General features: G+C 39.3%; 2 protein-coding genes across 7 annotated transcripts in view; one reads left to right on the top strand and one right to left on the bottom strand.

The window, feature by feature from the left end:
• Positions 1–3198: 3198 nt before the first annotated feature.
• The window catches only part of RAD1 (RAD1 checkpoint DNA exonuclease), a 23236-nt gene continuing 963 nt past the window's right edge, over positions 3199–25471 (bottom strand). The window contains exons 1-6 of one of the 6 annotated variants that reach the window (XM_017894494.1): positions 23842–23865; positions 10161–10438; positions 8921–9029; positions 7007–7265; positions 4629–4727; positions 3199–4317 (exon numbers count right to left, since the gene is read on the bottom strand). In XM_017894494.1, the coding sequence (XP_017749983.1) occupies positions 4140–4317; positions 4629–4727; positions 7007–7265; positions 8921–9029; positions 10161–10358 (843 nt within the window). In that variant the 5' untranslated portion in view covers positions 10359–10438; positions 23842–23865 and the 3' untranslated portion in view covers positions 3199–4139. The other 5 variants (XM_017894492.1, XM_017894489.1, XM_017894488.1 and 2 more) reach the window with 5 other exon arrangements.
• On the top strand, positions 10863–21110 carry BRIX1 (biogenesis of ribosomes BRX1). The gene is made up of 10 exons (XM_017894487.1): positions 10863–11381; positions 13834–13945; positions 15275–15318; positions 17627–17697; positions 17953–18002; positions 18105–18178; positions 18397–18447; positions 18524–18625; positions 20260–20388; positions 20651–21110. The coding sequence occupies exons 1-10, from the start codon at positions 11223–11225 to the stop codon at positions 20933–20935; spliced, it is 1077 nt and encodes a 358-aa protein (XP_017749976.1). The 5' UTR covers positions 10863–11222; the 3' UTR covers positions 20936–21110.

Below are 25471 nucleotides of genomic sequence, written 5' to 3'. Positions count from 1 at the left end.
AGCCACTACTAGTATCTATTCTAATGATCAACAAGCTATGAATTTCAAAAATATACTTCACACATTTACTCTGCTGATTATCAAAACCTCTGGACGTGACTGAGATACAGATACAGAAAGCACTTGAAACCGCTGCCTTTGGTCTTTCTGATTAGAATACTAGCTGTCCACTCCTGAGAGAGAAATCCTGTTAGAGCTAATGACTCCTCCTGGGGTGCTTGTAACCTGATACTAGTATAAAACAGCACTGCCTATTCCAAAGAGAGAATGAAAGCAAATTACAAACATAATTGGGAAAAGAAAAAATACTACACACTCCAATTTCTCAGGACCCAATAGATTTTATTTCAGGTGGGGATAAGGGACAAGCAGTGTGAAGACAGGGAAGGAGAGAAGGAAGTCGCTATGTTCTGAATGATTCCCTACCCGGCTGTTGCGAGTGCCACATTCTGCCCTTTTACAATTTTAATTAATTTTTACTGGGACTTTGATAACACCACAGAAACCCTGTGGCTTCCTGTTAAAATGATTCTGTTACAAGCCTAATTTTATTAGAAAAGTGAAATTTAACAAATATTTTATTATTTTGAAGCAGTTCATCAATTCTAGGTGGAAGCACTACATCATGAAATGGGAAATCAACAAATGAAAAATGAAAAAAAAAAAGATGACTTATCCATTCACAGTAAGCACAATTTTACTAGAAAGAGAGATAAACTTCAAAAAGACAGAACTAAAAGTCATATATGGCCGGGCGCGGTGGCTCAAGCCTGTAATCCCAGCACTTTGGGAGGCCGAGACGGGCGGATCACGAGGTCAGGAGATCGAGACCATCCTGGCTAACACGGTGAAACCCCGTCTCTACTAAAAAATACAAAAAAATTAGCCGGGCAAGGTGGCGGGCGCCTGTAGTCCCAGCTACTCGGGAGGCTGAGGCAGGAGAATGGCGTGAACCCGGGAGGCGGAGCTTGCAGTGAGCTGAGATCTGGCCACAGCACTCCAGCCTGGGCGGCAGAGCGAGACTCCGTCTCAAAAAAAAAAAAAATAAAATAAAATAAAAGTCATATATAAGACTGTATTCTTCTACATGCTACACATCAATTTGTAGTGGCACCAAAGTGTCGCCTGCTCTGCCTGAGGGAGCACTCCCCCTAGTGGTTTTCCCTAGGAAATAAAGTTAAACTTTTATGAAAGTAAAAATGCCTAGGTCAAATAGAACACACATAAGGAGGAAATGCTTTATAAAATAAGTACCTTGATGTTAGGGTGACTTAGAAACAATTCTTAGTCTCTGAATTCTAAATAGCTGAAGACATGCAGTAAAACAATAATTTTTATTTTAATTTTTTATTGTTTTTGAGATGGCGTCTTGCTCTGTCACCCAAGCTGGAGTGCAAGGGCGCAATCTCGGCTCAATGCAACCCCCGCCTCCCAGGTTCAAGTGATTCTCTTGCCTCAGCCTCTCGAGTAGCTGGAATTACAGACACCCACCACCACGCCCAGCTAATTTTGTATTTTAGTAGAGACGGGGTTTTCACCATGTTGGCTAGGCTGATCTTGAACTCCTGATCTCAGATGATCCACCCGCCACGGCTTCCCAAAGTGCTGGGATTACAGGTGTGAGCCACCACGCCAGGCCTAAAATAATAGTTTTAAATGTGCAAAAATATCCATCCTTACTGAGCTGATTTATATTTGTTTTAAATTCTTTTTAGATTCAACTTTTAAAAAATACATTAGGCCAGGTGTGGTGGCTCACACCTGCAATCCCAGCCTTTTGGGAGGCCAAGGCAGGTGGATTGCTTGAGCTCAGGAGCTCAAAGATTAGCCTAGGCAACATAGTGAAACCCAGTCTCTACAAAAAATACAAAAATTAGCAGGGCATGGTGGCATGCACCTATAGTCTTAACTATTTGGGAGGCTGAGATGGGAGGATTGCTTGAGCCTAGGAGATCGAGGCTGCAGTGAACTGTGATCCTACAACTGTACTCCAGCCTGGGCAACAGAGCAAGATCTCGTCTCCAAAAATAAAAATAAAATACCTTAGATCAAAATAAATTTAGAGCTAAATCATCAGAATTAAACAGTGACTAATAAGATGCTAGAAGAAAATCTGAAATTGGAGATTCTTTCATCTAACAAAGTTCCTAAATGCCCATTATATATTAGGCACTGTTCTTTGTTCGCACTAGTAACAAAAGACAAAAAATAACTATGCTACTTCACATTTAACAGTCTTTAGAATGTTGACCGATTAGATATTTCTGTATCTTTTAGGTTTGTTCTGTTCTTGGTGTTTAAACAAAAAATATTCTGACAACATTTAGTAAATTCATATCTTTCCTTCTTGAACACATACACTTTAAAAAATTCCAACTTCTTTTGTAGCCACTAGGCATGCTGAGATTGAGAGACTTATTTATCAGGTACGGACCCTGGCCACCTCCCAGAATTGTCCATATGCCTGGGAAGCAGTGCCTGCCACTGTGCTGGAGTGGCCTCCTTGCAGCACACTTTGCTGTAATACTCTCCAAACCAATTTTCTCTAAAGCTATGTGACCTATATTAAGGTAGGGCATTCCAATATATCCTCCAGTTTTGGTGAGTATCACTGAATGGTTCTCAACAATTAATACTTTAGTACACTTTTATTTGGGGGAGGTGGTGGTCACAACGACTAGCATCAGTGGGGTAAGGGCCAGAAGGGCCCTGCTAATTATTGTATTTTTTGTAGAGACAGGGTTTCACTATGTTGCCTAGGCTAATCTTTGAACTCCTGAGCTCAAGCAATCCACCCGCCTTGGCCTCCCAAAAGGCTGGGATTGCAGGTGTGAGCCACCACGCCTGGCCTAATGTATTTTTTAAAAGTTGAATCTAAAAAGAATTTAAAACAAATATAAATCAGCTCAGTAAGGATGGATATTTTTGCACATTTAAAACTATTATTTTAGGCCTGGCGTGGTGGCTCACACCTGTAATCCCAGCACTTCTGGGGTAAGGGCCGGAAAGGCTAAATGAATCCTGCAATGGGATGACAGTTTTTTATCCTAAAGAACCGTCTCACTCAAAAGGCCAATAGTGCCTGTCCACGAACGGACACTGAGCTGTTGTTACCTGGTACGGTAACAAAGACAGAAGCTTCACTGTACTCATGTAATTTTTTCTATTAGAGAGTAAGTCAGGTAATTTTAGTATTTTATTTTATTAAATATATTTATATGCCACAAAAATTATTTTAGTGACAACTACCAGGAAAGTACAAAATCACTTAATAACTGGTTTTCTACACCTTGATTTGTCAAGAAACTCATAGGCAAATGGAAAGTAATAAGTACTGACTGCCATTACTTAACTACAGTGAACAGTTTTGAGAAGAAGAAGAAAACCTGTAACACTGAAAATTGCTTTATATCCCATTCACAGATCTCTTTAAAAGGTCTACTTTAAAAATAAATCACATAAAGAATTGTTCAGACTTGTTTGGTGATGCCTCAACTTCAGAACATTTACAAGGAAATCACATGTAAAAGCAATTATCTCAATACAATTAAATCCTATTAAAGAAAAAGAGTTTCCTTTAAACCAGTGGTTCCCAAAATTTAGCATGCATCAGAATCTCCTGAGGGAAGCTTGTTAAAATACAGAATGCTGGCCTCCTCCCCAGAGTTTGCTACAAGTTTGCAGGCCGTTCTGATGTTGGTGTGGGCACAACACTTTGAGAACCACTACTTTATGATCTAGTCTCTAGAATTCAAACTAATAAGCAATGCTCATATGCCTTTGCTTTTTCTAACAGTAAATAAATGAAAGAACATTTCAGGTAGCTGCATCAAACTTTAAGCCTTTAGACTCTTGAAATGTTACCTTGGCTCACATAACTGTAAGTTCAAAAGACAGAACTAAAGGACAGTCCTGAATAATCTATGACTACATGAAAACATTTATTTACATGCCCTCTACAAAATGTATTTAGAAAACACAGTAACTATTAGGTACACGACCTTGCTCCTATCTTCCCCATCGTGCTTCCTCTCTATAGAAAATCCAGTATGAAATTATAAAGAGTACTGTACTCAGAATAAGAACTTCATCTGTCATAAATATACACATAAATACCAGTGAATTGTCATACTCAAGACTCAAGATTCAGGAACTTCTTCATCAGGGCAGCAGTAATATTCCACAAAACATATTTGTCCGTCTTCATTTCTAATCATATACTGTAATGAAAGGAAGCCTCTGTTATCTGTCCGAATAGATACCTTACAAGATAGGACTAATGCCTTTGTAGAGGGTTTCAGTAAAGAAATCTTGTATCTGTAGAAGACAAAATAAAAAGCTGTTATATCAACACAGTGAACACTGCTCAGAACTCCCAATGACAAAAAGTAGCAAAACTAAGAATAAAATCAGGTACTTATCCAATTTGCTAATATTTTCTCTTGATGTTTTCAAAATTCATCCACTGTTAGAACCCTACATCCCCTAGTAAGTCCAGCACTGTACTGTTTATTTTTATAAAATGCTGTGCATTTTAATTAACAGATTGAAAGCGTTTTTATTTAACAGAAATCTGGTATTTAACTTCCTCTTTATCACCAATGGGAAACTCTATATTAAGAACTGACCTGTTGACTTGGGTCTGATTACAATGAAATGCTTCCATCAAATCAGAATCTTTGGGATAGTCAAGGTGGGAACTTCCTGCATTTCCAAAAGTAGATAACCTATAGAAAATGATTACCTCATTTATTCATTGGTCCAAAAATAAACCACATTAGGATCCAAATAAAGAAAACACTTCCTTAAGAAATTCATACTAGTGGAGGAAACAGACATGTACACAAATGCTTACAACACACGATAACAAGTACCATAATAAAGCTCCCACTAGAGTTCCGGGAGTTCAGGGCAACTAATCAACGGCTTTGAAGAAAATCAATTGTAAAAGGAAAAGGGTAGGGGACACTTTAATTTCATTACCCTAATCCTACTCTGAAAATGACTTTTCCTCACCCTTAAGTCAGAAATATACAACAGGAGAGAGAATTGAGGACTGATGGAAGACCTTGATCTAAGTCAACTGCAACCCTTAGGTCTGTTCCCAATCCTACACCGAGGAATTACAGCTTTTCTGTATCTTAGACTGCTCTTAAGGCTATTTCATGGTTTTCCTCACTTGGTAATACCAGAAATTATTTGTAGACAATTTGTAAGTGTTAATATGCTGATTTAATCTGCAAGAACTTCTGAAGCATTTGCTGCAGGGTTAGCACATTGCTAACTATTATATGAGCATGGTGATAAGATCCAGGTTGGTTTTCCCTAAGCTCCATTTCTGCCCCGCATCTTCCAGGTGTTGGTTTTCCTGGGGTCCATCTTTTCTTTCTTCTAATATAATCTCTCTCTCTGACCCGTCTCATCCATGCCCAGCCATGATGATGGTTCCCAAATCTAAATTTCCAGTCTAAATGCATCTCCTGAGCACCATAACTATGCATCCAGCTACTCCTTAGTGTCACAGGTACTTAAAATTTAACACATCCAGGAAAAAATTTCAACTCCTACCTCCCTACCATCAAATTGAACATATCCAGGAAAAAATTTCCACTCCTACCTCCCTACCACCAAATTGTTTCCCATCCTGGAGATGAAAGATACCATGGTCCATCTAGAGAGAGAGAGATCACTGAGGAGATCCTCTGAAATACTGTTTAGGTACCTGAAATTCTTTACTTCATTCCACTGCTAAAGTAGGGTTTCCAATTTCCATTTTGGTTAACACTTTTGTCGGACCCTGAGCCAAATTCTTAACTCCCCAAAGTCATGAGAAGGGCCTGTAATTCTTTTTCTTTTTTTGAGACGGAGTCTCACTCTGTCACCCAGGCTGGAGTGCAGTGGTGAAATCTCAGCTCACTGCAACATCCGCCTCCTGGGTTCAAGTGACTCTCCCATCTCAGCCTCCCGAGTAGCTGGGATTATAGGCACACGCCACCACGCCCAACTAATTTTTCTACTTTTAGTAGAGACAGGGTTTCACCATGCTGGCCAGGCTGGTCTTGAACTCCTGACCTCAAATGATCCGCCCAGTTCAGCCTCCCAAAGTGCTGGGATTACAGGTGTGAGCCACTGCACTTTTACAGCCGGGCCTGTAATTCTTCTAAAGTAGTTACAAAAAGAATACCTTATTCCTTTTATTCCATATGTATTTAGTGCCTTTATTTAACATTCTGAAATATTTCAAAAAGAGTATTTAAATCCTGAAATACTCTGAAAAGAGAATATTTAGATCCTCTCTCTAAATTGCTAGAATCTCTAAACGGAGTCTAACCCTGAAAAGACATTTGTGTTAAAGTATCAGGAGCAGCTTTTTTGACACGGTATTCCTGCTGAAAACTGCCCTCTCTTGGGAAGCCAGCTTTGAGCAATCATCTTTAAATCCTTATATAAGCGTTTCCCAGGTATCTCTGTGTGCTATATTGGTACTTTATGGTTTGCTGTTTCACATATGTTGGCTTCACCTTGGTTTTAAGCTGTTCTTCCCATAATGCTTAATAAGATGAATAAGCACATGGTAGGTGATCAACAGATACTTGGTGACTGAATAAACCATGTGTAGAAAACATCTTCTTCTGCAACCTGAACTAACTTGAAAAAGATACCATAATACAAACACCCTTTCAAACACTTAAACCCAGTTTTCCTCATGATGTAACCTGATCTATGACAGTAAGTAGTAGTACAATGAAAATACTACTCATTTATAAATTAGGGGACTGGGCTTCTCATCTAGATGCCACCACCACCTAAATATGAAATAGTGAGTGAATCTTCCTGGGTCTTAAGTTTCTTGAACCATAAAATTATGAGGTAACAGTACAAGCTGTCTAAAGTTGTGAAAACTCTAAAAATGTGGATAATAAAAATTTTGCACCCTAAGCAAATGTCTAAGTGGGAAGATGGGAGTACACACCACATTAACTACAACTGCACTGCTCTCAAGTACCTGAAATAAGGCTTGTCAGGAGACATGGTAATCTGTAGGACTTCACTCGTCATATCCAATTCAGAAAATGCTTCACGGAGCCCCTCTGACTGCAGAATAATTTTATTAATAACATTGGTGCTGCAGAAATCAAAATCCAAGGTCTCCTCAGGTTCTTGCGTATTGATTTTGCAGACTGTTACCACTCCTCCTTCTTCCAGAAACAGCATCAAAGGGTAACCATAACCTTGGTAACACATCCGAAGTGCAGTTAAAGTCCCTGCAATGGAAAGAAGTCATACTTGGCGTTAGCTTTACAGCACTGGGTTCAGCTTCTCCTCGAAATGATACATAAAATTTCTCAAGAATAATTTATTCCGTCCAATTTCTCACATACATGTATTTCCTCATAAAAGGGGATTACATCTTCCCTGATGACAGTTGTATGTAGATAATTTCAAAAATACAAAAAAATTGGGAACCAGAATAAAATGTAACAAAATTCTTTGGAATCATTGTCAGGTTGTCATAAACACCTCAGAAGTAGCTTGTTGATTTTACATCCACACAACTTCAGGATAGAGAATCTATATGGATCAACACAGGAAGTAACTAAATTGCTGCAGAACAGGGTATACTATTCCTTGAAGGTTCAACGTGTGTAACAGTGGACTGCTATCATCTGTACTGTAACATCAGTGTACTCACTATGAAAAGGATCCTTCCAACTTTTCCAACTGGGAGATATTTATATTTCCTCAAATTTTAAAATCAAATTGAGAGAAAAAGAAGGTTGCTAATGGTGGTGTAAATTTTAACACTGCAAACCACTAGAGGCAAGGAGGAATATGACAGGATATTCAAACTCCTTCCCTTACTGGATTGAGAGCCACAGTGAGGAATGGAATATGACAAATGCTTTTGTGAAAAACCAGCTGGAGAACACTGTTATTAGAAAATGTATACTTAAACAGTGGAATTGTCTGTGGAAAGTTAAAATACATTTTTCTGGAGAACTATAATGAATTTTTCCTAGCTAATTTCCAGGTTGCTTTCCTATGAAAAAAATTCTGGGGATTCCTTATAGTTTTATACCTACAGCAATTGAATTTCACCATTCTTAAAAATAATTCCCTTAACAAATAAAAAAATACGCATTTTAAAGAAAATCATTTGGCAGCTGGGCACGGTGGCTCATGCCTGTAATCTCAGCACTTCAGGAGTCTGAGGTGGGCAGATCACCTGAGGTCTGGAGTTTGAGACCAGCCTGGCTAACATGGTGAAACCTCGTCTCTATTAAAAATACAAAAAAGTAGCCGGGCATGGTGGCACGTGCCTGTAATCCCAGCTACTTGGGAGGCTGAGGCAGGAGAAGTGCTTGAACCTGGGAGGCAGAGGTTGCATTGAGCCAAGATTGTACCATTGTACTCCAGCTTGGGCAACAAGAGAGAAACTCGGTCTCAAAAACACCAAAAAGTCATTTATCAAAATAGACATAACTTATAAAATATGGCTTAAAAGAAACAAATTTTGAACACAGTAAACTAGGAGTCAGGAGAACTGGCTTTCGTTTTTCTCTGCCACTAACTAGCTGAGTAATTCTGGACAAGTTAGGGAAAAGAAGCAATTAAAACATTTCACAATGTTGAAGATATTAAAGACATGTCCAAAGCATTCTTTTGGCCAGTTCAAATTTAAAATCCCTCAAAGCCTGGTAAATTAAAAAAAGATGAATGTAAATACTTTTACAAATATGAAAGAACTATAAACACACTTGCAATTAACATTGTGAAATGTTAGAACCCATGACTGTGGCCACCGAAAAATGAATTGGCATTAGCTTTCTGAACAAATGTTTATATTCCAAATAACTTCCTGTATTTTTCTGACCACTGTGTATAACACTTTTATGTCTTTATACTGATAATAGTTTACCTGGCATAGGACTTGATCCAAAAATAGATAAACAGTCTAAAAGGACAGTTAAATTAATTCGAAAAGTAACAGACTCTTCCTGAACTTTAAACTCCTGAAATATTCCAGCCTATGGAAAAAGTAAAAATGAAAATTGTTATTTAAAAGAATGAAAACTAATACATAAGGTCCTAGATTTCACTTTATATGTTTAAAAAATACAATACTGTGCTAATCCCATGAGAATAACTTCTGATTAGCAATCAAAACATCTTAGAGACATCCTTTGAAGCATCCTTATATCCGTTCCTGGATCTAAAACTATCCCTCTGTGACTCTCCCTTGTCTCGTTTTTGTGCCTATCACTACTGCTAAGGTCACTTGGAAAAGAGACGAATGACTTGATCATGCATGAGCAATATTAGTTACAACTTTTATTATTATTTTTTATTGATACGGAGGTCTCACTATTGTTACTCAGGCTGGTCTTTAATGCCTGAGTTCAAGCGATCTTCGTGCCTCAGCCTCAGTCTCCTGAGCAGCTGGCAATACAGGTGTGAGCCACTATACCATGCCCCCGCATGAGGACGAGAACCATGTCTTATTTACCTCTCTATCCCTGAGGTCATGCTGTGCACTTACGTGTTAAAAAAAAATGCTTAGTTGAATTTGCAATCCTGTCTGAACCATACAAATATTACTTTGGAAGAACAAAAATTCTATTACAACCAGTAAAGGGAAAAAACACTCTTTAGTAACAGCAAGGTGGTAGTATCGCAGTGGTAAAAAGAGCAGATATTCTGGAAACAAATGTTCAGGGTTCTTATCCCAATTCAGCCACTTACCAGCTGTGGGACTGCTGGCACATCACTTAAAATTGTGCCTCGTTTCCACATATATAAAACGGGAATAACAACAGAACCTACCTTACAGGACTATTGTTAAAATTAAATAAGTTAAACACTAAGAAGACTGTAGCCTAGCCGATAGTCTAGTTTAATAAACTTCAGTCATTACTAACCATTATCTCTGTAAAACAAGATGAGAAAAGAACTTGTTACCGGGAGAGAAAAAATTCAAGTAATGACGTTTTGTTCTCTAACTTAGGACTATCAAGTTATCTATTAAGTTATTTATTATGACTATTGATTATTAAATTATGAGTATTAAGTTATTTATTATGTCTACTAAAACCTTCGGATTTCATTAAATTGCATTTAGAGTATCTATGGCACAGGCTTAAAGGCGCCTACTTCCATACCTGAATAAAAGCATTTGCTTGCACACACTTTGCATTTTCCACTGTTACTTTGATACCATTTTTAGTTGCGAAACACGTGGCATGCTCTCGGAAATGAATAGCTTTTAAAATAGTGGAGAGATTCCTAACGTTGTCAAGGCTGGCCACAAGGCTGTACTGATCATCCTCATCTTGGATCTGCTGGGTCAGAAGGGGCATCGTCCACTGCGCATTCGGCCCGGAAGGAAATGCTCCTGGGGCTACCACCTGCTCGGCGGATCGCGAAACACCTGAAGGGACTGGACAATAAAACTCACATCAGTGCAGGCGAGGTCTGGCGAGCTCCACCTGCGCTGAGAGGCGGACGGGGGCTGGGCGACTGAACTCAGCTGACCAGGCCGAACCCCACCTGTGTCACTTAACTGTCTTTGTAATTTTGGGAGAAAATTAAGTTACGATTTCCTCGTCTCCGTACGAGGACAAGAACGTGAAAAGTTGTGAAGAATGAAGACACGCAACTGACACGGTATATCCGCTTGGGGCCAGCTTCTCTCGGCCAAACAGGAACTACGAATACGCACGGAGTCGCTTTTGTGCCGCCCGCGCCACCAGCCTGGCTTCCAACAGAACAGGCGATGGGGGGGCGGGCCCAGAGTGTCCGGAAGATCCCCCAAGAGTCCCCAGACAAGCCCATTCACCAGCCAGCCCGCGGGACAGCATCGCTTATTAGTCTCGGGGTCCCCGAGTGCGGACACCCTACCTTTGCGGTGGGGTCTGGACGCCCTAGAGACCTTCCCAGGAAAGTCCCTGAGGAGGAGCTAGACAGCTCCGAGAAATCGCGTAGGAAGTGGAGTGGGTCCCGCCACTCTTCAGACCTGCTCTCCACCTCGGCCACCGTCACCACCGAGCTGAAGGAGGCCTAGAGAGCCGCGCGTGCAGCGCCACCGAGACCGGAAGAAGACACCGCAGACCTGGAGGACAACCGCGTAGCTGAGCGCTTAGAGCCATCGAACCATAGAGATCGGAAAGAGGAGCGAGCGGCAACGCCGGAAAACAGGCCAAGAGCGCAGGCGGTAAGGCAAGATGGCGGCAACCAAGAGGAAACGGCGTGGAGGCTTGGCAGTTCAGGCGAAGAAGCCAAAAAGAAACGAAAAAGATGCCACGCCGCCGGCTAAGCGGCACACCACAGCAGAGGAGGTGGAGGAAGAAGAGAGGGACCGGATCCCAGGCCCCGTTTGCAAGGTAGAAGGGTATGCCCCCGGGCTACACCGGCGGCAGCGGCTCTGTGCGCTTCTTCTTGGGTTACTTACTTGACTACAGCTCTGCTAATTTCAGAGTAGCCCGGGTGTTAACGGTAGGTCGGTTTTAGCAATTCTCCCGGCCAGACTGGGCACCGAGTTTTCAGCTAATCTTTGTGCACGTGTCCGCCCTCCTGGAGGCGGCGGGTTTTAAAATCTTTACCCGGCCCACGGGGAAGCGACTTACAGGGTGCTCAGATCTATTGTTTTGTCTTCGTAGTTGTTTTTTTGTTTGTTTGTTTGTTTGTTTAAATATTTTTGAAAAGTAGGGCTTTTCCTTGACTATTTCTCGCTATTGAGTATTTCTTCCAGTGATTAGTATGCCCATATGCTGCCATAGTCAGCCACTCTCAGTCAGGGATCCTACAGTTTGTTAGGTGAGCCTTTAAAAAGTTGTTGCCCTTGGGACTGTGACTCTGACTTGTTAACCAGTTTTTAACTCAAGGGATAATGAAAAATAGGCTAGGTACTATGAGCTTTACCTGTATTCAACAGACATTGAATGTGCCATGCATTTTACCAAGTTAGGCATCGTTTGGGTTTGAGATTGCAAAGGTGACTAGCATGTGACCCCTTCCTCCTGAAATGTTGGAGTTTAGGAGGAAACTTAAGAATTCAAATAAGTTGATGGTTTTTATTCAAAAGAAGGGCACATAAGTTGTTGGAATTAGCTAGCTTTCATTCAACTGAGAACTCGTCCTAAGCTAGACAGAATACTGTGAAGGCAAGGATTGTCTTTGACATTAATTTCTGCGTCCTCCGCACTTAGCAGACTACTCTAGCACGGAGTAGGTGTTAAGTCAATGACCCTGTGTGGTGTGATGGCAAGCTCTAGGAAAGGAGTGTGAGCTCTGAGGAATAAAAGATAAGTGTAAATTCTAGCCCCGCTCTTTTCTGCGCTCTTTTCTGACCTGCAGATTGGGGCGGGGGAGGGGGGAGAGAATATTTACTTTTTATGAAAAATAACCTGGACCTGTACACTTCTAATAAATGTTAGTGTTCTCTTCCCTTAAGGAGCTAGATAGTATCCGTAATCTGAGCCATACTTTGATAAATTCTATGGAAATGCAAGAGATAGAGATTACTTTTACCCTAGTATAATAAGCTAAAGAATCACGAAGGATTTAGTCTTTAAGCTGCATATCAGAAGAAGTGTAGAATTTTGACATTCAGAAATGAGAGGGAACACTCCAAGGGAGGAAAAAAAACTGATAAAAGACTTTGAGGTAGGGAAATGCTGAAAAATGTAAAAAATAGAGCCAGATTGGATTGCATTAGGCTTCATTTGGGGCAATAATGATGTAAAAATGAAAATATATTTTACAATTCAGTGTCGAAACTATGTCATTTGAACTTTGTTTAGAAAACTCTGGGAAGTAAGGATGTGACTGAAGTATTACTTTAAAAATGGCCGGGCGCGGTGGCTCAGGCCTGTAATGCCAGCACTTTGGGAGGCCGAGGAGGGTGGATCACTAGGTCAGGAGTTCAAGACCAGCCTGGCCAAGATGGTGAAACCCCGTCTCTAGTAAAACTACAAAAAAAAATTAGCCAGGTGCAGTGGCGGGCACCCATAATCCCAGCTACTCAGGAGGCTGAGGCAGGAGAATCGCTTGAACCCGGGAGGTGGAGATTGCGCCACTGCCCTCCAGCCTGAGTGACAGAGTGAGACTCCATCTCAAAAAAAAAAAGAGTAAACTTGAAAAAGCTAGTCAACCATATCCATTGGAGGTGTTCTTCATGTCTGAGAAGGTTAGCCATTTAGGAGTTTTGCAGTTAATATAAGACTCTAATTTAAAGTGCAATGTGAATAAGAAAGGATTAAGAATTGTGGGAAATTATTATGAGACCTCTGTCATGGAGAGCACAGAAATAAAAGAGGGCTAAGAAAGAACTTTCAGGGTTGGGAGGAGGAATTGGAGAGATTGAAGATGAAAAACAAGAAACCAAGGAGGGCATTTCTGGGTGGCAGATGTGGTCAGTGAATGTTGGTGAGAGATGAAATTAAAGGAGTCAGGATGATTTGACTTGCTACCTGGAAGCTCTTAAAAAACAAACAGGGCCAGGTGCAGTGGTTCTCACCTATAATCCCAGCACTTTGGGAGGCCAAGCCACTTGAGCCCAGGTGTTGGAGACCAGCCTGGGCAATATAGGGAGACTCCTGTCTCTACAAAAAAAAAAAAAATACTAACTGGGCATGGTGGCACATGCCTGTAGTACCCAGCTACTGCAGATGCTGAGGTGGGAGGATCACTTGAGCCCAGGAACTTGAAATTGCATTGAGCTGTGAGCATGCATCACTGCATTTCAGTCTTGACAACAGTGTGAGACCCTGTCACAAAACAAGGTCAGTTCAGTATGAGATTTTAAAATCTTTTTAACATTTTCTTTTTCTTTAGGGCAAGTGGAAAAATAAGGAACGGATTCTCATCTTTTCTTCCAGAGGAATAAATTTCAGGACAAGACATTTAATGCAGGACTTGAGAATGTTGATGCCTCATTCTAAAGCAGGTGCCTTTGTATCATATACTTTAGAAATTTCTGTCTATAAACTTAGCTATTTTTATGTTTTCACTTATTTTATATATTCTTCATTTGTTCAGTGTTTTCACGAAAAAAGCACAATACCTTTTATCTTTTCAAGTGCCACAATTTTTCTAGTTAACATTTTGTAAGAAATTCTTTAGACTTCATTAGGTAGTTTCTTTACTTTTTAAAACACATGTCCTAATATTATTGAAACATTTTTTGAAAGTCCAGGAATGCCTTTACTGTAATGTTCCTAAAGGTCCTGAGATAGGTGGGATGGTTTGTCCTAAGTGCTAAGGACTGCCATGTGTTGCTTTTGGGCTTTTTTTTTTTTTTTTAACTTTTTTTTGAAAATGTAGCTGGGATAAAATTTGAAGCACCTTTTAAGTTGGAGTCAGAGCCTATTTCTAAATGCCAAGTTATTTATTTATTTTTATGCAATGAGTTATTTTACAGGCAAGAACAGTATGGCCAGGCATAGTAGCTCATGCCTGTAATCCCAGCACTTTGGGAGGCCGAGGTGGGTGGAACACTTGAGTCCAGGAGTTCCAGACCATCCTGGGCAACATGGTGAAACCCCGTCTTTACAAGATAAAAAAATGAAAAAAGTAAAGTAAATTAGCCAGGTGTGGGGCCACTTGCCTGCAGTCCCAGCTACACGGGAGTCTCAAGCAGGAGGATGGCTTGAGCCCAGGAGGTCAAGGCTGCCATGAACCATGATTGTGCCACTACACTTCAGCCTGGGCAAGGAGCAAGACCCTGTCTCAAAAAAAAAAAAAAAGTTTAGAACAGTGGAGTGGCAGCGCCATCATATTTGTGCTTATGTTGAGAGGTGCTTTGGGGTTTTTTTTGGTTTTGTGTTTTTATTTTAAAATTTTAATTTTTTTTTAGATTCAAGGAGTATATGATGTGCAGATTTGTTACACAGGCATAAAATCAGTTTTCTTTGACATTTATGATTAACAAGTGAAAGATATTTTCATTGAAACTAGTTTCCTTTAACATAGTCTTTGGTTTATGAGAATTTTCCCATTTTTGAAAAGGATTCCTAAAATACCTAAATACTGAGAAACACTGCCTACGCTATAATTTCTAATTCTTACAGACTATATTTTATTTTCTTTACATTTACAAAGAGTCAAGATTTTTTAAGCGATTGTTTTCAGGTCTTGTTTTGAAAATTAATAATAAAATCTCCTTTAAACTGAAGAGTGTAAAAACACTTATTTTTTAGATAGCATATGTGGTTTGATTGAAATAACTTTGAAATCACCTTTAATTTACTTGCTTTGTCTTTTTTTTCTTTTCTAGATACTAAAATGGATCGTAAGGATAAGCTATTTGTGATTAACGAGGTAATTTTAGAAAGTAATTGCAATAAAATATTTTAAAACGTTAACAGTGGCTCATTTCAAAATAAGTCATTCAGTGACTTTAAAATTGTTTTGTAAAACTATTCAGACACGATTTATTAACTCTTCAATAACTGCTCTTCCAGATTTTTCTCCTACAGTTTAGTGCTTCAGTCATTTCTGTTTATTTTGTCTGAACAAGCATATTGAAATCTCAGGAGAAGGATTATGTCCATTTTTTAACCCCGTAGTGTCTAGTATTATGCTAAATCCATAGTAGGTACTCAAAAAATTATCAGTCAGCATATATAAAGTAAAATAAGAAGTCCATTAAACATATCTATATATGTAGAAAACCCACATGGTAAAAAGTGTTTTGCCAGTATTAAAAGTGATTTGTGTGGAACTGCTCTTAAGGTATTACAAACTAGGAATAGGTTACATTTTCAAAGTATACTACACTTACGTATATTTTTTTAACCTCTGGAAGCACAGAACATAAATTTACATTTTAAAGCAAAATTTTCAAAACTTAGAAGAATTAGGATCCTTTTTTTACTATTAGCCTTCTTTAGATCACAAATTTTTGAACCTCTGCTATAATACCACATCATTCTATGTGTTGCAGAAACTGTGTTTAACAGAGCAATGTCCCGAACTTACATTCTAATGGAGACAGGCCATAAACAAGGTTTATAATTTCAAGTAAAGATAGGAGAAATGAAGCAGGTTATAGGTTTTCAACAGCTGAGACTAGACCAGAAAAACCTGTTCAAAGGGATGATGTTTAACTTAATATTTGAGGAGAGATTTAATGAAGGAGAAATATGGTAAAAGACCATCTAGGTAGAGAAAATGGCAACTACAAAGGCCCAGAAGTGGCACAAACTTCCCATTTTTGTGTTTATTCTAAGACCAATAAGAAACAAAAGCATTGGATCTAAGTTTTTCTTTTTTTAAGTTGTCAGGGATTGTTTATTTGTTTAATTGGTTTTGGAGACAAAGACTCACTCTTACCCAGGCTGGAGTGAAGTGGCATGATCTCAACTCACTGCAGCCTCTGCTTCCTGGGTTTAAGCAATTCTCCTGCCTCAGCCTCCCAAGTAGCTGGGACTACAGGCACACGCCACTATGCCCAGCTAATTTTTTGTTTTTTTAGTAGAGATGGGGCTTTGCTGGGTTGCTCAGGCAATTCACCCACCTCGGCCTCCCAAAGTGCTGGGGTTACAAACATGAACCTCATCCACCCATAAGTTGTTAGGTTTAAAGTCTTAAATAGTTTGGAGTTTATGAGTACTATATTAATTAGGGTTTATGAATACTACAGTAATACAAGACTTCACTCCTGTAATGTTTTTATATCTTCTTAAGTGTGACTTTTGTAAGCCTTGAAGACATTGAAGTTTAATTTGAAATAGGTTTTATATACTTAGGCTTTTTACCCAATCCCTTAATGACTTTATAGAACCAAATCACCAGAAATGATAGTATAAATGAAGAACAACTTAAGTTTTATCATCTTAATATCAAAAGCTAAAAGTTAAAACCAAAATAATCATTAAAAGGATGTTTTAGTTCTGTAAGGACTGGATTTTCATAAGATTGGCTAAGAAGATTGATTATGAAGGATCAACATAAGATTAGTTGTGGTATTCCTTATCTATTTTTAGTCTTTGTAGTTTGTACATGGGACTATGGGCAGAAGAGGTTCCTGGCCAGGTGTGGTGGATCACGCCTGTAATCCCAGCACTTTGGGAGGCCAAGACAGGCAGATCACCCGAGGTCAGGAGTTCAAGACCAGCCTGACCAACATGGAGAAACCCCATGTCTACTAAAAATACAAAATTAGCAGGGTGTGATGGTGCATGCCTGTAATCCCAGCTACTCTGGAGGCTGAAGCAGGAGAATCATTTGAACCTGAGAGGTGGAGGTTGCGGTGAGCCAAGATTGTGCCATTGCACTCCAGCCTGGGCAACAAGAGCGAAACTCCATCTCAAAAAAAAAAAAAAAAAAGAAAAGAGGAGGGGGGAAGTTTCCAGTAATAAGAAATGAGACCATTTTAGATGCTAGGCCCAAAAATATGATAGATAATTTCATCCAAGATATGGGCAGAGCATCTAGTTTACCTTGTGTAGAATACCTAAAAGGAACTTAAAGGTTCCTTCTGTGAATAAATAAATGTTTCGGTCTTTGTAGCCTATTAGCCTGGTTAGGTATTTTTGAGATAATCTAAATGATATTAATCACATATAATTACTTTAGTTCTCACTTATATTATCTACTTCATTTTCCTATACTTTGCTTCCTTTAGGTTTGTGAAATGAAGAACTGTAATAAATGCATCTATTTTGAAGCTAAGAAAAAACAAGATCTCGATATGTGGTAAGAGAATGTATTAAGATATTGGTTAAACTCATTTATTTAAGTGGATTTGTTCTTTGTAACTTTTATGTTATAGACTCCTAGTCTTTCATGTTAAGAGGTTGAGAATGAATAAAACTTCTTTGATTTCACAAAACTTGATACCTTTAAAGAAAATTAAATATATGAATATAAGCATATTATTTATGGTGAATAGGTGGTAAGCATTGACTACATTCGCTAATCAGTTGAAAAAGCTTCCTCCATATCTTTCAGGCTTTCAAATTCACCTCATGGACCATCTGCTAAATTCCTTGTTCAAAATAGTAAGTTGACTCAATAAAATTTTTTAGATGAGGAAATTAAAAATAATCTTTTGAAATAGTTGTGCAAAATTGTAACTATTTTGTTTTGTTGTAATTTTCTAGTTCATACCCTTGCTGAACTAAAGATGACTGGAAACTGTTTGAAAGGTTCTCGGCCCCTTTTGTCTTTTGACCCTGTAAGTTTCTCATTCAGTGTACGAGGTCTAATTTTCTTATCTGGCATGGCTGTTTTTAGTAGATACAGTTGTGTAATTCAGTTTACTTTCACCCCCACTTTGATTTTATGGATTATCAATTATTTCAGGCACATTTATAATGAGGTTATAGAAACAAATGAGCAAACAGTTTTAAACAAGGCAATCTGTTAAATAATATGCTTACTTTATTTTTATAGGCTTTTGATGAATTACCACATTATGCTTTGTTAAAAGAACTCTTAATTCAGGTAAATATCTTTTAGCTATCCAAAATATACATGATATATCTTGGAATAAGGAACTAACATACACTTTTTAAACTAGATCTTTAGTACACCACGGTATCATCCCAAAAGCCAACCATTCGTGGACCATGTGTTTACTTTCACCATTTTGGATAATAGGATATGGTTTCGGAACTTTCAGGTAAGCTTTACTTGATTTTTTTTAATTATACCTTCTTTTTAACTGAATTAAATTTATTTATTTATTTATTTATTTATTTATTTATTATTTATTTATTGAGACAGAGTCTTGCTCTTGTTGCCCAGGCTGGAGTGCAGTGGCACAATCTCGGCTCACTGCAACCTCCACCTCCCGGGTTCAAGCTTCTCCTGCCTCAGCCTCCTGAGTAACTGGGATTACAGGCACCCGTAATCACGCCTGGCTAATTTTTGTATTTTTAGTAGAGATGGGGTTTCACCATGTTGACCAGGCTGGTCTCAAACTCCTAACCTCAGGTGATCCTCCCACCTTGGCCTCCCAAAGTGCTGGGATTCCAGGCGTGAGCCACTGCGCCCGGCCTAATTTTTTTTTGTTAGAGATTGAGTGTCGCAGTGTTGCCTAGGTTGATCTTGAACCTCCTGGCCTCAAATGATCATCCCTCCTCAGCATCTTGAGTAGGTGGGATTACAGGTGTGAGCCACTGTACATGGTCAATTTTTAATTAAACTTTTAGATAAGGATATACAGGGTCTGCATACACAAAAAATGCAAACAATCCTTTTGTTTTAAATAGCTTCCTTTTCCCTAAAGAGATTGCTGCAAGTAACTATGTACTGTCTTATATTTTAAGTGATCTCTACCTACTTCTATTCATGACTGTTAGTTGATACAGAGTATGGATTTCCTAATAAGCCATTATATATTTCACTTTATAGAAAGGGAATAGCTTGAAAATCCATGAGATACTTGGGTTCCTAATTTGTGGAAAGTGTTGTAAAGGATACAGTACAATATAAGTTTCTCTCTAAAAGTTTTGAAACCACCTCAAGGGTTAAGACCTAGCAAAATGTAATTGCTATAGAAGGCATTCAGTGGCAACTGTTAGATGATGAGTCATACAGTGACTCATTCAGGAGAAAAGAAGGGGTGATTCTAGAAATCTTGAAACAGGAGTTTGGCAGGATAAGTGCAGAAAGATGAAGAGGTGGAAGAGAACAAGAACAAAATTTTAGACAGCATATGACATAAACTGAGCTCTTTTCTGCATATTTTATATTGGATACCTGGCATGTCAGTTGAACACATCCTCTTAACCTCTGAGGGCAGACATGCCTAAACTAATAGATAACATAAGTATTTTTTGTTCAGAAGTCACCTTTTAATTCCATAATCAGTAGCTATTAAATAAATTTGACCACATATCCTTTTAATCTATCTTGAATTAGATTTATAAACAATTTAGGGATTGATTTATGTTTCAAGAGTTCCCCCATAATATGCTTTAATACATTTTGTTAATAGTGGTTACTATTTTAAAATCCTATTTAACCACAGTTTTTCAAGGATATATGCATTGTGAGAAGCAAGATGTGAACCAAAATCTGATTACTCAATTTGAAAAGTACACACTGAAAAAACATTTTTCCATGACAACTTCCTATAAGTACTAATAGATTCAGAAAATACTGATGATTTGGCATTTACCAAGTTTCACCCCCACCTTGATTTTATGGATTATCAATTATTTCAGGCACATTTATAATGAGGTTATAGCCAGTATACCTTTTTGGAATAATGTAACCAAACCAAAACGAAATGTTTCCTTTTTATTAAAGATCATAGAAGAAGATGCTGCTCTTGTAGAAATAGGACCTCGTTTTGTCTTAAATCTCATAAAGATTTTCCAGGGAAGTTTTGGAGGACCAACTTTATATGAAAATCCTCACTACCAGTCACCAAACATGGTAAGCTGTTGTGTTGTTCAGTAGTCTTCAGTGTACCAGAACCCTTTGACCAAAATGATTCTGTGAAGTAATTGCTGTTTTATTACCTGTGAAACTGAATTTGGTTTTTGCTGCATAGAGATTTGGAAATTACTCCTTTTTTTCATGACACTGGCTGAAGGGATATAAGGTTCATAACTGAAAGTTTTGCCTTATATAAAATGTTTATTTTATTTCAAAAGCATCTAACCTTCTTTTTTTTTTTTTATTTTTTTTATTTTAGCATCGGCGTGTCATAAGATCCATCACAGCTGCAAAATACAGAGAGAAACAGCAAGTGAAAGATGTGCAAAAACTGAGAAAGAAAGAGCCGAAGACTCTTCTTCCACATGATCCCACTGCAGATGTTTTTGTAACGCCAGCTGAGGAGAAACCAATAGAAATACAGTGGGTAAAACCAGAGCCAAAAGTTGATTTGAAAGCAAGAAAGAAACGGATTTACAAAAGGCAAAGAAAAATGAAACAGAGGATGGACAGTGGGAAAAAAAATAAGTCAATGGAAACCTGATTTGTTTTTCAATTACTTTATATTTATTTTGTATTCAATGTGTAAATACTTTTATTATCTGATACTATCTTATGTCTAATTAGTTAGTGTAGCATTTAGAAGAAAGAAACATTAAGATCTTAAAATCAGTGATTATCTTTTTCTAAATAAAATATCACCAGAATTCATAAGTTAATTTCTGATTTCTTTTAAAGTTTGTATTGCTAAAAATGTAGCACACTTAATGTAGCCTATTCTCTTGTGTTGGAATTTTTGGTTTAGCAAAGCTGAAATTCAGACATTTATTAGGTCCTATTATTTGTAAAAGCATTCAGCACTTCGAGAGCATCGGTTGTGGATGGTAAAGTAGGAGTAGACTGGTAGAAAGGAAAGCATCTCACTGAAATTTACTTTACTCTGAGTCACCAGCTAATGAAGCCACGGAAGAACTAACCTCTGATCTGTCACTTCAGGAAAGAGGTCATTAAAATGTTTAGATTATGAGAATCAAATGCATTAATGGCTGTGTTGAAAGCACTTTGTGAATTTTTTATTTTATTATATTTTATTTCTGAGGTGGAGTTTCACTTTTGTTGCCCAGGATAGAGTGCAAGGCGCGATCTCGGCTCACCGCAACCTCCACCTCAGTGGTTCAAGCAATTCTCCTGCCTCGGCCTCGCAAGTAGCTGGGATTACAGGCATGTGCCACCACGCCTGGCTAATTTCTTGTAATTTTTAGTAGAGTTGGGGTTTCTCCATGTCGGTCAGGCTGGTCTCGAACTCCTGACCTCAGGTGATCTGCCCACCTCAGCACCCAAAGTGCTGGGATTACAGGCATGAGCCACTGAGCCGGGCCATATTACATATTTATTTTAGAAACAGTGTGTGTAGATTACTCATTTAGAAAACTAATAGTAAAAGAAGAAAAAAATAGGACAGTTGTTAGAGGGGATACCAGAACATTTGAATTTTTCCCCACATGAAAGAGAAACTGCTTATTGTGTAAGGGGGCACTGGGCTTCATATGGGTAAATTAGTAACAGGGAAATAAAAGATTCTGAGTACCAGTGACCATGGAGGTAGGTGGCTGCTAACATGGACAGATAGAAATACAATAATTATAACACATACATCTAATGAAATTACACATGCTGTTTTATCACCTGGTCTTTTGCCTGCACACTGATTGTTTTTCTTTGTGTTTGTTATACATGTTGACTTGCTAACTGCATAGTATTCTGTGTACCATAGCTATGTAATCAGTATTTACAGTTTTTCCTCTTTTTTTTTTTTTTTGCTGGTATTGATGCTTGTAGTGAATACTCATCTATATATGTTACATATGTCTTTTTACACAACACTTTTGGTTTCCTAGAAGTGCAACTTAGGTTAAAGATTATGAACTCTAAACTTTTTGCTTGCTCCCTCCACCACCATAACCTTGCTAGAGGTTAGAGGGTTCATTTCCTTGTCCCCTTACCAGTTTCACTATGCATGAAAGAATCTGTCGATTTAATAGGTTAAAAAAAAAAACACTTTTTTTTTTATTAGTTATTGGTTTATCCTTTTTGACTGGACTAATGGTTTTCTGTAGTCTTTTACTGATTTTGTAAGCTTTTTTTTTTTTTTTTTTTTTTGAGACGGAGTCTCGCTCTGCCGCCCAGGCTGGAGTGGTGCAGTGGCCGGATCTCAGCTCACTGCAAGCTCCGCCTCCTGGGTTTACGCCATTCTTCTGCCTCAGCCTCCGGAGTAGCTGGGACTACAGGCGCCCGCCACCTCGCCCGGCTAGATTTTGTGTTTTTTTAGTAGAGACGGGGTTTCACCGTGTTAGCCAGGATGGTCTCGATCTCCTGACCTCGTGATCCGCCCGTCTCGGCCTCCCAAAGTGCTGGGATTACAGGCTTGAGCCACCGCGCCCGGCCGTAAGCGCTTTTATATAGTAAGTTTATTGTATCTTTCCTAGTTCACTTACATTTTATGTCTTTATTATTTTAAGTCTTTAGGCAGAATGATCAATATTCATGGTTTTTTTCCTTAAATTTTTTGTTAAGAACGGCCTTCCTGAGTCTTTAATTGGCTACTTATCTTGAAATAGTCTAAATTAGGAAACTTGAAATCTTGAAGTCATCTAAATTATGCAGGTAATTCAGGTCAGAGGTTCACTTGAAATACTTGTATGTGACTAGGGCCAAATCTGGTTAAATGGAAAAAAAAAAACGAAGTGGCCATTATTTTATTTAGGCAGTTGAATAGTCTTGGATAAAAATAAGACAGCTGTATTCAGAATTTGTTTTTAAACATCCACGTCTCAGGAACAAGTTAATTATAGGTTATAAACTACATCAACAAGTTGGAAGTTTGAGTAGAGATACAAACTTGTGCCTTTGATGTGTGCATTGTGCAGTTTTGGTGTAATTTCTGATTTCACAATTTTCAGTTAACAGTTTCCATATAGAGGTATCCTTACATCTCCAATTCCCTTTCACAATTATATAGATACCTTATTTGAGAATTCTTCTGGAATGGAACATCTCTAAAGTCTGTGGTCATTTAAAGGGTACCTGTTTAATAAAAGATGTTCCTTTATTAGCAGCAGGGTCTTGCTCTGTCACCCAGGGCTGTAGTGCGGTAGTGTGGTCATAGCTCACTGCAGGCTGTAACTCCTGGGCTCAAGTATTCCTACCTCAGCCTCCTAAGTAGCTAGGACTACAGGCCCACACCACCACGCCTGGCTAGTTTTTTTTTTTTTTTTTTTTTTTTTTTTTTGTAGAGGTAAGTTCTCGCTATGTTTCCCAGGCTGGTCTTGAACTCTTGGGCTGAAGGGATCCTCCCGCCTCAACTTCCCAAAGTGCTAGGATTACAGGCAGGAGCCACCATGCCTGGTCAAGATGTTCCTTTAGATTGAAATTTATATCCAGCATAGTTACCTTTATACAATGTTGTTAGAGGCAAAAATTCCTCTTTCTTCAGAAGGTAAAAGAAGTGAGTGATTCCTAGAGGCTGTATCCAAAACCAAATTAAGCTGGAGGGAGAAAATACTCCAAATTAAGTTGGAGGGAAACTTCCCTTGTCTGTTTTGCCCCCCTGCCCCTGCATCCCCACTACCCACCATCCCAATTCTGTTCTCTAGAGGGGAAGGTTTCATATTCCCCAAACTCAGACTTCTCAATCCTTATCCATTACCAATTTACCAACTAACTGACACTGTGTAGAGTTTTCCTCTGGAAAAAAGGAAAGTGTATGAATTCTGAGTAGTGAGTTGGTTGGTCAGTGGTGTGTGAAGTAACCTGATGAAGCTTAGCGTTGGTTTCTTTTATTTTATCGGGGGCAGCATATTGGGGAAGAGAAGGATAACCTTCCTAAACCACTTGGGTACCCTAACCCTGTGCAATAGATATTAGCAACATAGCTAACCATACGTGGTTGTTAAATACAACCCACACCTAACTGATGCATGTAGACTTTCCACATTCTAGTGAAATATATTGGCGTATTAATGCATTTTAAATAACAATTATGGTATTATTTTGATACCTTATCAAAGTGTTTGGAATAGTTGTGCAGATCTTCCATCTTGTAATACAATGTGATACAGCTAGTCAGATCAACCAAAACCTACTGGTTAAATACTATCCTTTAACTGCTTTCTTAACCTAAACCGATCTTGGAAAGGTAGGATTAAACTGCTTTCTTAACCTAAACCGATCTTGGAAAGGTAGGATTAGAGGCCAGAAAATTAGGATTAGAGTGATGGATGGATAGATCAGCACAATTTCATCCATAGTGGTGGTAAGGCTTTTCATTATTTTTAAGTGTGTCGATGCTTCCCTTTTAAATTGTTTCAGCTTAAATAATCTTACTGTCCTTTCTCATGCATATTGGTCAAGATGATCAATACCAGAGATCTTAAGTGGCACCTGAAGGGAATTAAAAATTGAGGTAAAAAACTTGGTATTCGGTCCAACCGAATGGCTTGAGTCAACCACTTGACCACTTGGAGTCTGAATAGCCTCATCTATAAAAACGGGGCTCCCTTGATAAATTCTAATCAGATATTTTCCAGAATCCTCTCCCATCCCAGCTCCGGTCTCCCCCTTCAGCCCTCAGGTCGGCAGCCACTCACACTGACCGCCATTTGTGTCCCTCACAATGACACCAGCGTGGCCCTGCCTCCCTCCCGCGTGGCCCCGCCTCTCACCGCGCAGAGGTCCCGCCTCTCATCCCAAGGCCCCGCCTTCCTCCTGCTCTTCCCCGCTAAGGCCTGCCTTCCTCCCACGCGGCCCGCCTCTTTCTCCGCCAAGCTCCCGCCTTTCTCCTGCGCGGCCCGCCTCTCTCTCGCCAAAACCCCGCCTTCCTCCTTCGCGGCCCCGCCTCTCACCCCGCCCAGGCCCCATCCCCTCCCACGCGGCCTTTTCCGGAACAGAGCCCACCCCTAGCCCATGCGAAGCGGCGGCCGTCGGCACCGCCCCCTCCGCGCTCCCGCGTGCCGCATCCCGCGTCGTCTGCCGCCGCCGCGCGCCTTCACCGACCCTCACCGCCGCCACCGCCGCCGCGCTC

The sequence above is a fragment of the Rhinopithecus bieti genome, unplaced genomic scaffold (assembly GCF_001698545.2).
Source record: "Rhinopithecus bieti isolate Rb0 unplaced genomic scaffold, ASM169854v2 scaffold_25530, whole genome shotgun sequence".
NCBI classification, from domain to species: Eukaryota; Metazoa; Chordata; class Mammalia; order Primates; family Cercopithecidae; genus Rhinopithecus; species Rhinopithecus bieti.
The sequence above is the reverse complement of the archived record's forward strand: the minus strand, read 5'-3'. Positions and strand labels throughout refer to the sequence as shown.

Bases quoted from the DNA above. Each gene is read 5' to 3' on its own strand.
- BRIX1 (XM_017894487.1), top strand. From the start codon at position 11,223: ATGGCGGCAACCAAGAGGAAACGGCGTGGAGGCTTGGCAGTTCAGGCG. The intron at 17,698-17,952 runs GTAAGAGAATGT...CATATCTTTCAG, and splicing joins AAACAAGATCTCGATATGTG to GCTTTCAAATTCACCTCATG. The intron at 18,179-18,396 runs GTAAGTTTCTCA...TTATTTTTATAG, and splicing joins CCCTTTTGTCTTTTGACCCT to GCTTTTGATGAATTACCACA.